The 15,262-nt window shown below is 43.4% G+C and overlaps 1 protein-coding gene across 3 annotated transcripts in view; it reads left to right on the top strand.

The window, feature by feature from the left end:
* GALNT11 (polypeptide N-acetylgalactosaminyltransferase 11) overlaps nt 1–15,262 on the top strand; it is a 136,082-nt gene that overhangs the window by 87,716 nt on the left and 33,104 nt on the right. For all 3 annotated transcript variants that reach the window (XM_073677715.1, XM_073677717.1, XM_073677716.1), the window contains one exon: nt 10,447–10,570. In XM_073677715.1, coding sequence (XP_073533816.1) covers nt 10,447–10,570 — 124 coding nt within the window. The remainder of the gene's footprint in view (nt 1–10,446; nt 10,571–15,262) is intronic.

The raw sequence follows: 15,262 nt of genomic DNA, 5'->3' as shown, positions 1-15,262 counted from the left end.
ATCTTTTTTCTTCCTCCCTGGGTCCAGTGCAGAGTTTCCATTCCCCATCTTTTTTCTTCCTCCCTGGGTCCAGTGCAGAGTTTCCATTCCCCATCTTTTTTCTTCCTCCCTGGGTCCAGTGCAGAGTTTCCATTCCCCATCTTTTTTCTTCCTCCCTGGGTCCAGTGAAGAGTTTCCATTCCCCGTCTTTTTTCTTCCTCCCTGGGTCCAGTGCAGAGTTTCCATTCCCCATCTTTTTTCTTCCTCCCTGGGTCCAGTGCAGAGTTTCCATTCCCCGTCTTTTTTCTTCCTCCCTGGGTCCAGTGCAGAGTTTCTGCCGATGTTGTTCTCTGCAGCACTGACATTGGCTGCAGTGCCCTCGTCGACTATCTGTGAGCTCAGCTGAGCTCATTGATTGGCTGCAGCACTGTCGACCATAACATATATCTGAAGCAAAGTCTCTGCGCTGGACCTAGGGAGGGGGGGGAGTAAAGAGTATTTTATTTATTTTTGAACAAACTGCACTTTGGGACAAGTATTTTCTGAAAACCCCTTTGAGTATGGCATAAAACAAGCACAATCCACGACCGGGCCTGCAGCGATGATCATTCACATCAGTCCTGTGACCAGTTCTGCAGATCATTGGCCTCAGCGGTATATGTACTGTCCTGGCCGGGCCGCTGTGGCCAGTAAATAATGTATATGATGTCGTCACTGCAGGGACCACGGCCATAACTGTGGTGGGTGCAGGAGTTGCAGTCGGCCCCAGGTCCTGGAGCCTAAAAGGTCCGAAAGGTCATTATGAGAGGACCAATACTATTAAAGACCAGTTGTTCTTGGTGGGGGGGGCACTATTGTACATTTTGCACTGGACCCACAAGCTTCAAGGTTATGTAACTGGCAGGGACCACCCGCTAGAGGATTAAGTAGGCAAGGAATGCTTATACTGCGTTGCACTGAATGCTTATTTTGCATTATATACCATTTAATTCTTGGTTCTGTGGTAGTAAAACATTTAAAGAGGAATTTAATTGTTGGAAAGAGAGGGTTAATAGTTCCAACACTGATAGTATTTGTCAAATTTTTTTCTCAGGTGCTCATCTTGGAGACTCTGAGAAAGGCGATCAGTTTGTGTGCATATACAGTAACTATTAAGCTGGCCATAGACGTGAGATGTATATCTGCAGACGATTGGCAGATCCAGTTAAATCTGGTGAGATCTGCCGACAATCTGCTTTCCGTGGAGGTTACATGCATAAGGCTGAATGCAGCCATCCAGGTATGACTGTTAGGGAAGAGTAAGACCACCATATAACTTGGACGAGGATCATAACACAATGCACGGACTGGCCGGTGGCTCTTCCTACCAGAGCGTGACAGCTGCATAGAGACACATGCTGTCACTCTCAGATCAGGAGAGCCAATGGCCAGTCCGAGCATTGCGTTGCGATCCTTGTCCATTTTGTTGAGAGCCGTCTGACTCTTCCCTTAGAGTACAAACCATGATTTCCCGGCTTCCTGACAACAACTTGATATGTACCCACAGGAGACACATGGGCCAGGAGACACGTGGCCGGTCTGATCATCACTTTCCATACTTATACTGTATTTCTCAAATGTCTGAAATCTAACTAAGGCTTTGTGCCCACAATGCGTTTTTGGTGCGGATTTGCAGCGCGGAAACGCTCCAGAAACACATTGCTTACCTTATCCCATGACTTCCTATGACATTCTGCAAGTTCTGTGCACATGGTCAGGATTTTTTCTGCGCGGATTTTACTCGCAGAAAAAATCCGGACATGACCAATTCTTGTGCTTTTCTGCATGCAGATTTGCCTATTGGATTGCATTGGAAAAACGCATGACAAAACGCGTCAAAAACACATGTAAAAACTGCATGTTTTTTTCTGCCAAGGAGATGCGGAAATGCTCAGGAAAATTTCTGCTTCATTTCTGCATCGTGGGCACATAGCCTTAATGGAGATTGTTTTCACCTTCCAGGGCATTTTTTAACTCAAATGCAGTTATTTGAGGCCAAATATAAATATTTTTTGCAATTGAGTTTCATGAAAAATATTGCACAGTTTTGCTTTTACAGGCTTTTAGTTTCCCTGCATGTGATATGTGGTCATAAATAAGCTGAGAAGAACTAGTAACAAAAAAGAGAGAGAGGGGTTAACTCTCCGGCAGTCCATCATAGCGGGTCCACTGACGGATTTTCAGTTAGCTCTTTCTGCAGCCAGCAAAGGCAGCAGTGCAATGCAGAGGCTCTAGAAAGCAAACGGTTCAACATTTTTGATAAAAACCCATTTGCACAAATTATTTTTATCCCAAAATACACGCATTAAAGTAAATAAATGAATAAATAAAATTAACCCCTTTACATACACATTGGAATAAATTCAACTGAACCCACTGAAATTATTGGGCTTGTTTGAGAGTCTAATGTGTATGGGGACCTCCCGACTATGTAGAGGGGAAATATTCTAGGAAGTTTAGAGGGCCGGGCAACGTTTCTGTTGTTTTTTTTCAGCTGGGGGCCACAGGTCTGATACGGGAATCGGTGAGAGGCTTGTGTGCATGGAGCTGGAGATGAGCAGAGACTATGACGGATGTATGGAAGTCATGAGTAAGCGCTGCCTCCAGCTCTTTACTTGTTATAGTGGTAGTCAGCACGGCTGGCACTGGTCCTAGTCACCGCTAATCTGCCACAGAGAAGTTGGCATGAGATAAATGAGATCAGTCATACCTGGGTTGTAGCTCCGGAAGTACGCAGCTGGCAGCCACGCCGGCTACTGATACCTGAACTTACCAGTATGATTTCTACATAGAAGATTTGCACTTATTTAAGAAAATAACACTCCGTATTTTCAGTTTTTCTGATTCTGCATAATGTATTTTTCCTATATATGTTTGATTTGAAAATGATTGGTCCATTAAAGGGTTATTCTCATTTGTGGACGAGACGCCGCCCTTGCTCCGTCCACTGCAGGTGGAGCTATGGGGACAACCTAGAGGGGCCAAGCTGCGCTGTATTCCTTAGAAATCAGTGAGGTTCTGTAAAAGGCGTCGCTCTGTGGGGTTGGCCCACTTGGATGCTTCGGGGGAAATGTTTTACGTGTCCAAGTAATACGGTGAAATTTCTCAAAAAGATCTTTGAGAAGTCTGACCTACTAGAAGACCAGTAACTTTTTGATGGAGGTTTTACTGGGATGTCAAATCCAAAGTTTTGCAGTATTTCTCCACTCTTGCTTATACAGTATAGCCCTGATTAAGACAAATGGGCATATGAAAAGGGATATCCAAGTGCAACTACCCCATTTAAGTGGCGTCAAGTCTATTTTGACTTCTGGCTACAATTGGTTAAGAAAATGGCGACGACTCCTTTTCAAACTACTGTAAATGCCTAACAGATTTGCAGGGAATTGCATTTTCCCTACAGCCTGTTGTCTCTTGCTCCTAAGGCTAAAGCAAGCATCTACATGATCAGAGATCTGTTATTCATGCAGTCCTCCAATATATTTTTAGAAAGCTACTAAAGGGTCCTTGGACACGTTATCTATCATTCCTCCTGAACACATCTGCTTTAAAGGGAATCTGTCAGTAGCATCAACCCTCCTAAGCTGTCTATATGGGCATGTGGGTTATAGGAAGCTGAAAAAATGATACCTTGATATCGGAAATCTGATGTCTTATTCGAGAGAAATCCATGTTTTTCTTAATATGTGAATGAACTGTTAAGATCCATGGGCCGGACATAGATCTCCCCAAGAATCTGACTCCAAAGATTTATTTTAAATGAAATTCGGCGTTACCAGTGTGATGGGTGATGTGTAATGGCGACTCTCTGATCTCACTGCAGAGCTGTGTGTGATTATTAGGGCTCGTGTGGACGACCGTATAACTCAGGCAAATGCGATCTGTGGTTTTGATGGATGGTGATTTTCCCCATGTTATTCTATGGGGCTGTACACATGCCCTGCGTTTTTTTTTTTTTTTTAAATAATCAGACTGATTCTCTCGGATGGAGAACAGACGGTCGAGTGACCCTAACCTAACAAACACATCTGCAGGCTCCTCTCAGAGCTTCAGCTTCCGTCTCATAGACAGCCAGTGTTGCAGTAGTGTTGGCATGCAGCAGAGCTGTGAGAGCTGCAGCTGCTAATATGTTTGTGATGCGACAGTTCAGTTCTGTTCTGTGTTAGTTACTTTGCTCACACTGGTAACGCCCCCTTTTATTATAAATAATCTCTGGAGGCAGATTCTCGTGCAGATCAGTGTTCGGCCCAAAGCCTGGAACAGCTCTGTTACATATAAAAAGACAAATCAGTGGATTTCTCTGGAATAAGACCTATTTTTATGACCTACATGCCCATGTAGACGGCTCAATCTACTACTACTAAAACTTTTAGAACTTATTTACATGGTGCAGCAAAGATGCATTTTTTTTTTTTGCCGTAATTTTATAAAAGTTGTATCAAAAAAGCACAATCTGACAGCACTGCGTATATCTGATTTTAGGGTGTATTCACACGTTGTGGTCATGTAGCAGTTTTTGCTGCAATTTTGAAAGGACTACCCCGGTTCAGCTGTCACTTAGGCCAAAACTACCCCGGTCCTGCCACCTCGGAGGTGTGGCATCCGGTTTGGTTCACTGTGGCAGATGGCGCAGAAGTGAACACTATCCTGGTCTATCAATGCCTCTAGGCGCCTTTGCCTCTTTCTAGATTCCTGTGACATTGTGATATCATACCGCAACACTTAATGACCTCACGGGGGCCTAGTAAGCGTCCGGGGTTCCCCAGGGTGCTGGGCAGAGGATTGCTGGCACAGAGGCGAACACTCCTGATCTGGCTGCCACAGAGGACTGAACTAGACACAGGATCAGGGCAGTTCTAATCTTTTTTTGCTCCTCTTTGTTTAGAAAACTAAAGGGGTTTTCAAAAAATTGTAAAAAGTGTACGAATAGTAGAGAATGTTAGAAAATAATGACATAATTTCCCCTTGAGTTCCCCCTTTTCTCTAGCTGCCCCAGTGTTGATGTCCTGTCACATGCTATACATGAAAACACCACTGCTGAACCATTGATTGACTGCAGTGGTCACGTGGACTATTAGTCCTTACTATTTGATCACATTCCTTACTCTTTAACCACTTTTTTTCAAGATTCTGGAAACCCCCTTTAATCAGAATATTTTATTAAAGGGGTTTTCCCACCTTTTACATTTATGAAATTGCCATAAATGCCTGATAGACGGGACATTATGAAGACCCACCTAATGAGGAGGCCGCAGCATCTAGGCGGAGAATGAACTGCTCGTTAGTGGCACATTCACTTCTATGAGATTTTTGGAAACGGATGAGCAATTACAGTCAACATAGGTGGGACCTGCATTTATCTGAAATTGATGGCAATTCACCCCCCCAAAAAATACCCCTTCAAAACTGTAATGTGACTGAACTGTCCAATAAAGCCAGTGACGTGGGGCCTCCTGTCACTATAACCCCTGTTTGTTGGTGTTGATAACAAATAGTGTGGTTTTAAGACCACCATGGCTGAGCGTGTGGGAATAAGCCACCCTTATGTGTACATCTAACCACATCCCATATGGAAATATGGAATAAACCAGGCTGGACAAACAATCTCCACATATCTAAATAAAAAGTGTCGCTAAAAGGCAAACGACTTTTTTGGCAAGCCCTGGCTGTTTTGTGTCTCTGAAGAGCATTTGTATTTCCGTTTCGCTCTTTCTTCTCCCACAATGACACGTTACACAGGTGGATGGAGACCTCCTGCTGTCACGTCTTCTACGTACAAAACCAGAAGAAAGGACAGACCTCGTGATTTCAGGACAAAATTCTTATGATGAATCTCTGGATTTCACTGTGGTTTTTTCTCTTTAAAAAGGGAAATCTTGTAAAGAGGAAGCAAATTCTTGCAGTAGAAGACTCACAAGTTTCCAATTGTCTTCAACATCCTTCTAGAAACTAAATGAAATTACATAGGTTCCTTGTGACAATGAGCTGTCTCATTCACACTGTGCAGTCTCCAGCTTCTCTACTATTTGAAGTTTTTCTTTGATAAATTCCAAACTAACAACTTTTTGTTTTATTTAAATGTAATGTATCTATTAATAAAAAAAAATCCTTAAATCTTGCAATTTTCACTGAACCACATCATAGACCTTCATCTAAGAACATTGTCACGGCCTCCTCATCAGAGCAATCTTCTTGTGCTGTATAACAGGCAGTGATTGAATAATGTACAGCTGCCGAGAAGGGCAGATCCTCTCCTATTCTTTCAGAAAGTATCTGATCTGCAGTACCCAGCAGAGGCTGCTACGCATTGAACTAAGCTCATTGTTTAGATTCTGCAGAGCTAAAAACCGCAGATTAGTGGAGGTGCTGTGTCAAACCCCACCAAAGCATAGGTCATCAATATTGCTTACCTGGACAGCCGCTTTAAGGCCTTCCCCGGCTTCCACAAAACTGTTAGAACTAAAATAGGACTGAAAAGAGTTTTACAAAAAGCAAATAATAATTTGGTTACTACAGGAACACACTTGGCACAGATCTCTAGGAGTAATGCTGAAACCCTTTAAGAAGCAGAGATCTTCTTTTGCCTTTGCAAGAGTCCAGATTAAGACTGCTAGCATTGAAGTAAACCTCTAGAAGAGTGTGACCGGAAATTATAAACTGACGTGTCACAATGTGGGATCCTTGCCTAAAACCTAAAGCTGTGCAAGTCATTTCTTGTGATGAGTCCATCTCTTTTTCATTTCCCATTTACAAGGATGGCTACGTCTTCTTATATCCCCATGTATTATGGGTTAGATTCAGTTCACATTCTGTATGTGGACCATCGTGCTACGTGTGTCTGGTCCATACAATGAGTAATATATATATATATATAAAATCAGTACAGACCAAAAGTTTGGATACACATTCTCATTTAAAGATTTTTCTGTATTTTCATGACTATGAAAATTGTACATTCACACTGAAGGCATCAAAACTATGAATTAACACATGTGGAATTATATACTTAACAAAAAAGTGTGAAACAACTGAAAATATGTCTTATATTCTAGGTTCTTCAAAGTAGCCAACTTTTGCTTTGATGACTGCTTTGCACACTCTTGGCATTCTCTTGATGAGCTTCAAGAGGTAGTCACCGGAAATGGTCTTCCAACAATCTTGAAGGAGTTTCCAGAGATGCTTGGCACTTGTTGGCCCTTTTGCCTTCACTCTGCGGTCCAGCTCACCCTAAACCATCTCGATTGGGTTCAGGTCTGGTGACTGTGGAGGCCAGGTCATCTGGCGTAGCACCCCATCACTCTCCTTCTTGGTCAAATAGCCCTTACACAGCCTGGAGGTGTGTTTGGGGTCATTGTCCTGTTGAAAAATAAATGATGGTCCAACTAAACGCAAACCGGATGGAATAGCATGCCGCTGTAAGATGCTGTGGTAGCCATGCTGGTTCAGTATGCCTTCAATTTTGAATAAATCCCCAACAATGTCACCAGCAAAGCACCCCCACACCATCACACCTCCTCCTCCATGCTTCACGGTGGGAACCAGCCATGTAGAGTCCATCCGTTCACCTTTTCTGCGTCGCACAAAGACACGGTGGTTGGAACCAAAGATCTCAAATTTGGACTCATCAGACCAAAGCACAGATTTCCACTGGTCTAATGTCCATTCCTTGCGTTCTTTAGCCCAAACTTGTCTCTTCTGCTTGTTGCCTGTCCTTAGCAGTGGTTTCCTAGCAGCTATTTCACAATGAAGGCCTGCTGCACAAAGTCTTCTCTTAACAGTTGTTGTAGAGATGTGTCTGCTGCTAGAACTCTGTGTGGCATTGACCTGGTCTCTAATCTGAGCTGCTGTTAACCTGCGATTTCTGAGGCTGGTGACTCGGATAAACTTATCCTCAGAAGCAGAGGTGACTTTTGGTCTTCCTTTCCTGGGGCGGTCCTCATGTGAGCCAGTTTCTTTGTAGCACTTGATGGTTTTTGCAACTGCACTTGGGGACAGTTTCAAAGTTTTCCCAATTTTTCGGACTGACTGACCTTCATTTCTTAAAGTAATGATGGCCACTTGTTTTTCTTTACTTAGCTGCTTTTTTCTTGCCATAATACAAATTCTAACAGTCTATTCAGTAGGACTATCAGCTGTGTATCCACCTGACTTCTGCACAACACAACTGATGTTCCCAACCCCATTTATAAGGCAAGAAATCCCACTTATTAAACCTGACAGGGCACACCTGTGAAGTGAAAACCATTTCCGGTGACTTCTTCTTGAAGCTCATCAAGAGAATGCCAAGAGTGTGCAAAGCAGTCATCAAAGCAAAAGGTGGCTACTTTGAAGAACCTAGAATATAAGACATATTTTCAGTTGTTTCACACTTTTTTGTTAAGTATATAATTCCACATGTGTTAATTCATAGTTTTGATGCCTTCAGTGTGAATGTACAATTTTCATAGTCATGAAAATACAGAAAAATCTTTAAATGAGAAGGTGTGTCCAAACTTGTGGTCTGTACTAATATATAGAAGATCAACTAGCTCAAAGGAAGGTCAATTTTATAGCTTCTCAAATCAGCCAAACAGTTTTCAGCTGGGCTAACATACTTGTGCAAGGGTTTTCTAGGGTTTTCTAAACATCCATTAGCCTTCTTACACAGTTAGCAAACACAATGTACCATTAAAACACTGGAGTGGTGGTTGCTGGAAATGGGCCTCTATACACCTATGTAGATATTGCAATAAAAACAAGATGTTTGCAGCTAGAATAGTCATTTAACACATTAACAATGTATAGAGTGTATTTCTGATACATTTAATGTTAGCTTCATTGAAAAAAAATGTGCTTTTCTTTAAAAAATAATGAGACACACAGCCCTCCATGTGCTCGCCAGAGGTAGCCTGACTGCCATTAGGTACCGAGATGAGATCCTCAGACCCCTTGTGAGACCATATGCTGGTGCGGTTGGCCCTGGGTTCCTCCTAATGCAGGACAATGCCAGACCTCATGTGGCTGGAGTGTGTCAGCAGTTCCTGCAAGATGAAGGCATTGAAGCTATGGACTGGCCCGCCCGTTCCCCAGACCTGAATCCGATTGAGCACATCTGGGACATCGTGTCTCGCTCCATCCACCAACGTCACGTTGCACCACAGACTGTCCAGGAGTTGGCGGATGCTTTAGTCCAGGTCTGGGAGGAGATCCCACAGGAGACCATCCGCAACCTCATCAGGAGCATGCCCAGGCGTTGTAGGGAGGTCATACAGGCACGTGGAGGCCACACACAATACTGAGCCTCATTTTGACTTGTTTTAAGGACATTACATCAAAGTTGGATCAGCCTGTAGTGTGTTTTTCCACTTTAATTTTGGGGGTGACTCCAAATCCAGGCCTCCATTGGTTAATAAATTTGATTTCCATTGATGATTTTTGTGTGATTTTGTTGTCAGCACATTCAACTTTGTACAGAACAAAGTATTCAATGAGAATATTTCATTCATTCAGATCTAGGATGTGTTATTTGAGTGTTCCCTTTATTTTTTTGAGCATTGTATGTGTGTGTATATATATATATATATATATATATATATATATATATATATATATATATATATATATATATATATATATATATATATATATATATATATAATATATATAAATATGCACCCATCAACAATGCAATTGCAACACCAAGAAGGAAAAGTCGTGGAATTATGGAAATCACTGGATCGATAGACATGTTAATGATCTGCGAGCTAAAAATGGAAACAGCATTTTCAGAAACCTCTCAATTATTCAGTATGAGCACCAGATGCAAAAATACCCATACTTACACGCCTTGTCTGCTAAGTTATTAATGTTTGTCTGAGGGCTGTTCTGCTGCACTTGGGCAAATTATCAAGATCTGCTTCTGGCAGCTCCCTTTGCAGTTGCTGATCAATGATGTCCCAGATGTGCTTGTTGAGAGACAATTCTGGAGACGCTGCAGGTCATGGTAGCACGTTTAGGCAATATATCCTGATCACAGAACCATGAGCAACATGCGGCCTGTAGTTGTCTTGTTGAAAAAAACGGCTCATGGGACACTTTGTCTCCTATTGAACACGTCTGGGACGTCATTGGTTGGCAATTGCAAAGGAAGCTGCCAGCAGCTTATCTTGATGGTTTGCCCATGTGCATTCAGTGTGGCAGAATATTCATCAGACAACCATTAATAACAGCCAAGGCAGTAAGTGCAGAACATGTCTAGCCATCTTGTATTTCCTTCTTGGTGTTGAAGTTTCAATATTCGTGTGTGTGTGTGTGTGTGTGTGTGTGTGTGTGTTGTATAAAGTTTACCTTTTTACTTTTTTTTTTTTTAAACATAGGTGTTACTATCGGACATTTTCGTTCTCTTTCCCAGTCATTGGTGCCATTAATATGCTTTATGCCTTCTGATAGGAATGATCTTCAACGAACAAGACCAGGACGTGCGGGATGTCGGCTATCAGAAGCATGCCTTCAATATGCTGATAAGTAATAGACTGGGCTATCACAGAGACGTTCCAGACACCAGGGATCCCAAGTAGGTTTCTACTCCTGTATTGTGTTGTCAGTGCAGAAATCATATTACTGCAGAAGAAAAATCCCTGCCATGTAAAGTAAGGCCCAACCCCAACTATCACTGATATGATAAGAGGACCAGGAGGAGTTTTTGGTAGGTCAGTAAATGCAGATGTCTGATGGATCAGAGTCAGATTGTACCATATTGCTATGTGTATATCCAGCATTACATAAGCAGGTTTAACGTGATTACTATGGTGCGGTGCAGGAGCCAAGTGTGGTAACGGGTCTTGTTCTGTGAGTTCACTGAAGCTTCTGCCAAAGAAGACTTTTCTCATCATGCAGAAGTGGAACTTGCAGGATTGAATCTGATCCCAACCATCAGAAGACGAACGTGTGCAAATCACAGCAGGAAGGAAAAAGGGAATTCATCTTTCTCACTATGCTCTGCTCTATCGGCCTCAATGACCACTTTCTCTCTTCGTTCTCCTCCTATCTCTCTGACTGCTCCTTCACTGTATCTTTGGCCGGCTCCTCTTCCTCTCCCCTTCCTCTTACTATCGGGGTCCCGCAGGGCTTGGTCCTGGGTCCCCTCCTCTTCTCTCTTGACACTGCCCCTATTGGACAAACAATCAGTAGATTTAGGTTCCAGTATCATCTCTATGCTGACAACACCCAATTATACACCTCTTCTCCTGACATCACCCCCACCCTAATACAAAATACCAAGGATTGTCTGTCTGCTGCCTCTAACATCATGTCCTCCCTCTATTTTAAACTGAATCTCTCCAAAACTGAACTTCTTGTGTTTCTCCCCTCTACTGACCTACCTATTAGAGATGAGCGTTGTTCTACTCGAACTGTTCGCCAATCTCAAATTCGAGCTGTTTTGGGCGGTGTTCGAGCCGGACGGCGAACACGAACAATTTGAGAAAAATTCGGCTGTTCGAGGTTATGTTCGATAACTGTTCGTGCACCAAAATCATAACTGGATTTTTTCTCAGTAATGCTGATAATCAATGTTAATACGCAGTTTGAGTGTACAGCGGGGCGGGGGGAGGGGCAGGGGATGGATCTCTGCAGGAACAATGAAGATCTCCATTTTTTTTTCTCTTTCCCGCATTTGCAGTGGGGAGGTGCAATCTGTCAGCCTATCCGCAGCGCACACACGGAGCGAAGTGCTTTTTTTCACACAAGCAAGGGCATGTGTGATTGGCAGTGTATGTCACATGTCCTTGCCCTATAAGACCAAGCCATTTTCCCCGTCGCCACCATTTTCTCACTGCTGCAGCTGCGTGTTAGACGGCACCGCTGTTGCTGTGTGCGCTATACCTTGTTAATTTCAAGCCAATTTTCGCACAAATATACAGATAGCTTGGGAGTAGGGAATAGTTGTGATTGCAGTCCTTTTAAGGACTAGGTTACAGCATTTCCTACGACTTTTATCAGGGAGGTCTGTGCTCTTAAATAGATAGGTTGTGGGAGTAAAGACTAATTGTAATTGGAGTCCTTTTCAGGACTAGGTTACATGAGTTCCTATCAGTTTTTGCCAGGCAGGTCTGTGCCAGTGCTGTGCAAGTTTTTCTCACAGCATTTGGCTGAATCTAGCAAAGCTAATCCTTTTTGGCCTATTGCAGAGTGTGTTAGTCAGTGGAGTAGCCTATCTGTGTTGCAAGATATAACACCTGTGTATAGAATACCAATTTTTTTACTGCACCTAGTGAAGTAAAATCTTTTGGGCATAGCATCATTCTATTAGTCCATCTATACTGACCTCCATCAGGTTGCAAACTGAATATAATTTTTTTCTGCATCTAGCTCTGAAAAAATATTTGGGCTTCTAGCAGTGTGTGGGACTTGGTCTATTAGTCCATCTATACTGACCTCCATCAGGTTGCAAATTGAATATATTTTTTTTTCTGCATCTAGCTCTGAAAAAATAGTTGGGCTTCTAGCGGTGTGTGGGACTTGGTCTATTAGTCCATCTATACTGACCTCCATCAGGTTGCAAATTAAAAATAATTTTTTTCTGCATCTAGCTCTGAAAAAATATTTGGGCTTCTAGCAGTGTGTGGGACTTGGTCTATTAGTCCATCTATACTGACCTCCATCAGGTTGCAAATTAAAAATAATTTTTTTCTGCATCTAGCTCTGAAAAAATATTTGGGCTTCTAGCAGTGTGTGGGACTTGGTCTATTAGTCCATCTATACTGACCTCCATCAGGTTGCAAATTAAAAATAATTTTTTTCTGCATCTAGCTCTGAAAAAATATTTGGGCTTCTAGCAGTGTGTGGGACTTGGTCTATTAGTCCATCTATACTGACCTCCATCAGGTTGCAAATTAAAAATAATTTTTATCTGCATCTACAGTACCTCTGAAAAAATATTTGGGCTTCTAGCTGTGTGTGGGACTATTTGTATTAGTCCATCTATACTGACCTCCATCAGGTTGCAAACTGAATATATTTTTTTCTGCATCTACCTCTGAAAAAATATTTGGCCTTCTAGTAGTGTGTCGGACTTTCTCTATTAGTCCATCTATACTGACCTCCATCAGGTTGCAAATTAAAACTAATTTTTATCTGCATCTACAGTACCTCTGAAAAAATATTTGGGCTTCTAGCTGTGTGTGGGACTATTTGTATTAGTCCATCTATACTGACCTCCATCAGGTTGCAAATTCAAAATAATTTTTTTCTGCATCTAACCCAGCCAATAGTTTTGGCCTAATACCACAGTTTGGCCACTCAGCTCTGCTCAGTTACCATCCATTGTTTTTTTGTGCAAACAACTCCAGAGTTGTGAATTAGTTAACCACCAAAATGAGTGGAAAAAGGCCTGCTGCTGGTGGAAAGGGGAATAGGCGTGTTGGGAAGGGGAAAAAAGGTTGTGTCCGTGGGGTAGGTGTTAAAGCAACAGTAACATCTGCAGAAGAAAGACCATCTTCCAGCCAAACTAAAATGTCTACTTCTTTTAGCGGACAATGTGATAAGATCCCTTTCTTACGGCCACGCCAATCGCTACAAATTCCAGATGAGGCACAAAAACAGCAGGTGCTTCAACGGATATCAAGTGCTCCTTTAAGTGGGCTCTCCTCCACATCAACTTCAACATCACAAATACTCCAGTCCTCAAAGGTGTCACCCAAATCGCACTTGCTTCCTCACAGCTCCCAAATCTCCAGCTGCCCGTCTGAGTATGAGGTAGAACAGATGGTTGAGTCTGCAGAGCTGTTTACTCATACTATAGCCTGGGAATCAGAGGTCGACTCCAGCGCTTCTGTGAATCCAGACGAGGAAATGATCTGCACTGATGCCCAGAATCTTTGAGTCGGATCCAGGACCAGACGCAGAAGGTTCTGACCATAATGTAGACCCTCATTCCCAAACTGTAACTCCTGTTGGTGGAGACAATGAGGAAGACGATGATAAGACTCAAATACCTGATTGGAGCGACAACTTTAGTTTTTTGTCAGGGCAGGAACAGGTTGGCTCTGAGGACGACGGGTGTGATAACGCACAGGGTGATGATGATGAGGTCGGAGATCCCACTTACTGTCAACCCACAGTCAGCCAAGAGATGAGGTCAGCAGAGGAGGTGGAGGAAGATGCTAGTGACGACGAGGTCAGGTTGCGCCTTCCTGGACAGAGACGTAGTACTGGAAGCACGTCAACAACTGCATCCTCAAACACAACTCTGCCTCTCACCACAAGTCGTGGTGGCTCTTCAGGTCGCATGGGTGCTAAGCCTTGCATAGCCTGGGCATTTTTTCAGATCGATAAAGATGACCCAACTCGTGTTATCTGTAACATTTGTCAGCAAAAGCTAAGTAGAGGCCAAAAAATACATAGTTTGAGTACTTCATGCATGAACCGGCACATGGACATGAAGCATAAGTTGCAGTGGGAAGCTCAGTGTGCTACAATGCGGCCTAGCCGGCCGGGCCAATCACCGTCTGCCATATCTTGTGCATCCGCGGCCTCTTCATCCTCTGTGACTGGGGGGACAGCAGTCACACCTGTTTTGGGGCGCAGACCTGCCACCTCTTTACCCGCAACAGCCAGCGTGATTGGCAGGTCATCATTTTCTTTGGAGGTGGTAACACCAGCTGGTATTGAGCGCTGTCCGACATCGATAGCACCACCTTTGGATCAAGGCAACCTAACATGTCCGCCTGCATCTTCCTCACAGACCGGCAGTTTGCCGGGGACACCCTTATCAACCCCGTCTAAGCACAATAGCCAGCCCTCGGTCCCTCAGATGTGGACAAGTAAAAGACCATTTCCTCCTAGCCATGAGAAAGCTAAGAGGTTGAATTTCACCATCTGCAAGCTCTTGGCTACAGAAATGCTGCCTTTCCGCCTGGTGGACACAGAGGATTTTCGAGACCTTATGTCCGTCGCAGTGCCCCAGTACCAGATGCCCAGTCGGCACTACTTCTCAAAGAAAGGTGTGCCTGCGCTCCACCAGCATGTCGCACACAACATCACCGCTTCTTTGAGAAACTCTGTGTGTGACAGGGTGCATTTCACCACAGACACTTGGACGAGTAGGCATGGACAGGGGCGTTACATGTCGCTGACTGGGCACTGGGTAACTATGGTGACAGCAGGACAAGGGGCTGCTGTCCAAGTCTTGCCGTCCCCACGAGTTGTGCGTCAATCCTCTTTATGTCAAAGTTCCTCCACTGCTTCTGCCTCCTCAACCTCCTCT

This window comes from Phyllobates terribilis, unplaced genomic scaffold (assembly GCF_046119375.1).
Source record: "Phyllobates terribilis strain yellow unplaced genomic scaffold, ASM4611937v1 Scaffold_4__5_contigs__length_816908805, whole genome shotgun sequence".
NCBI lineage: Eukaryota > Metazoa > Chordata > Amphibia > Anura > Dendrobatidae > Phyllobates > Phyllobates terribilis.
The sequence above is the reverse complement of the archived record's forward strand: the minus strand, read 5'-3'. Positions and strand labels throughout refer to the sequence as shown.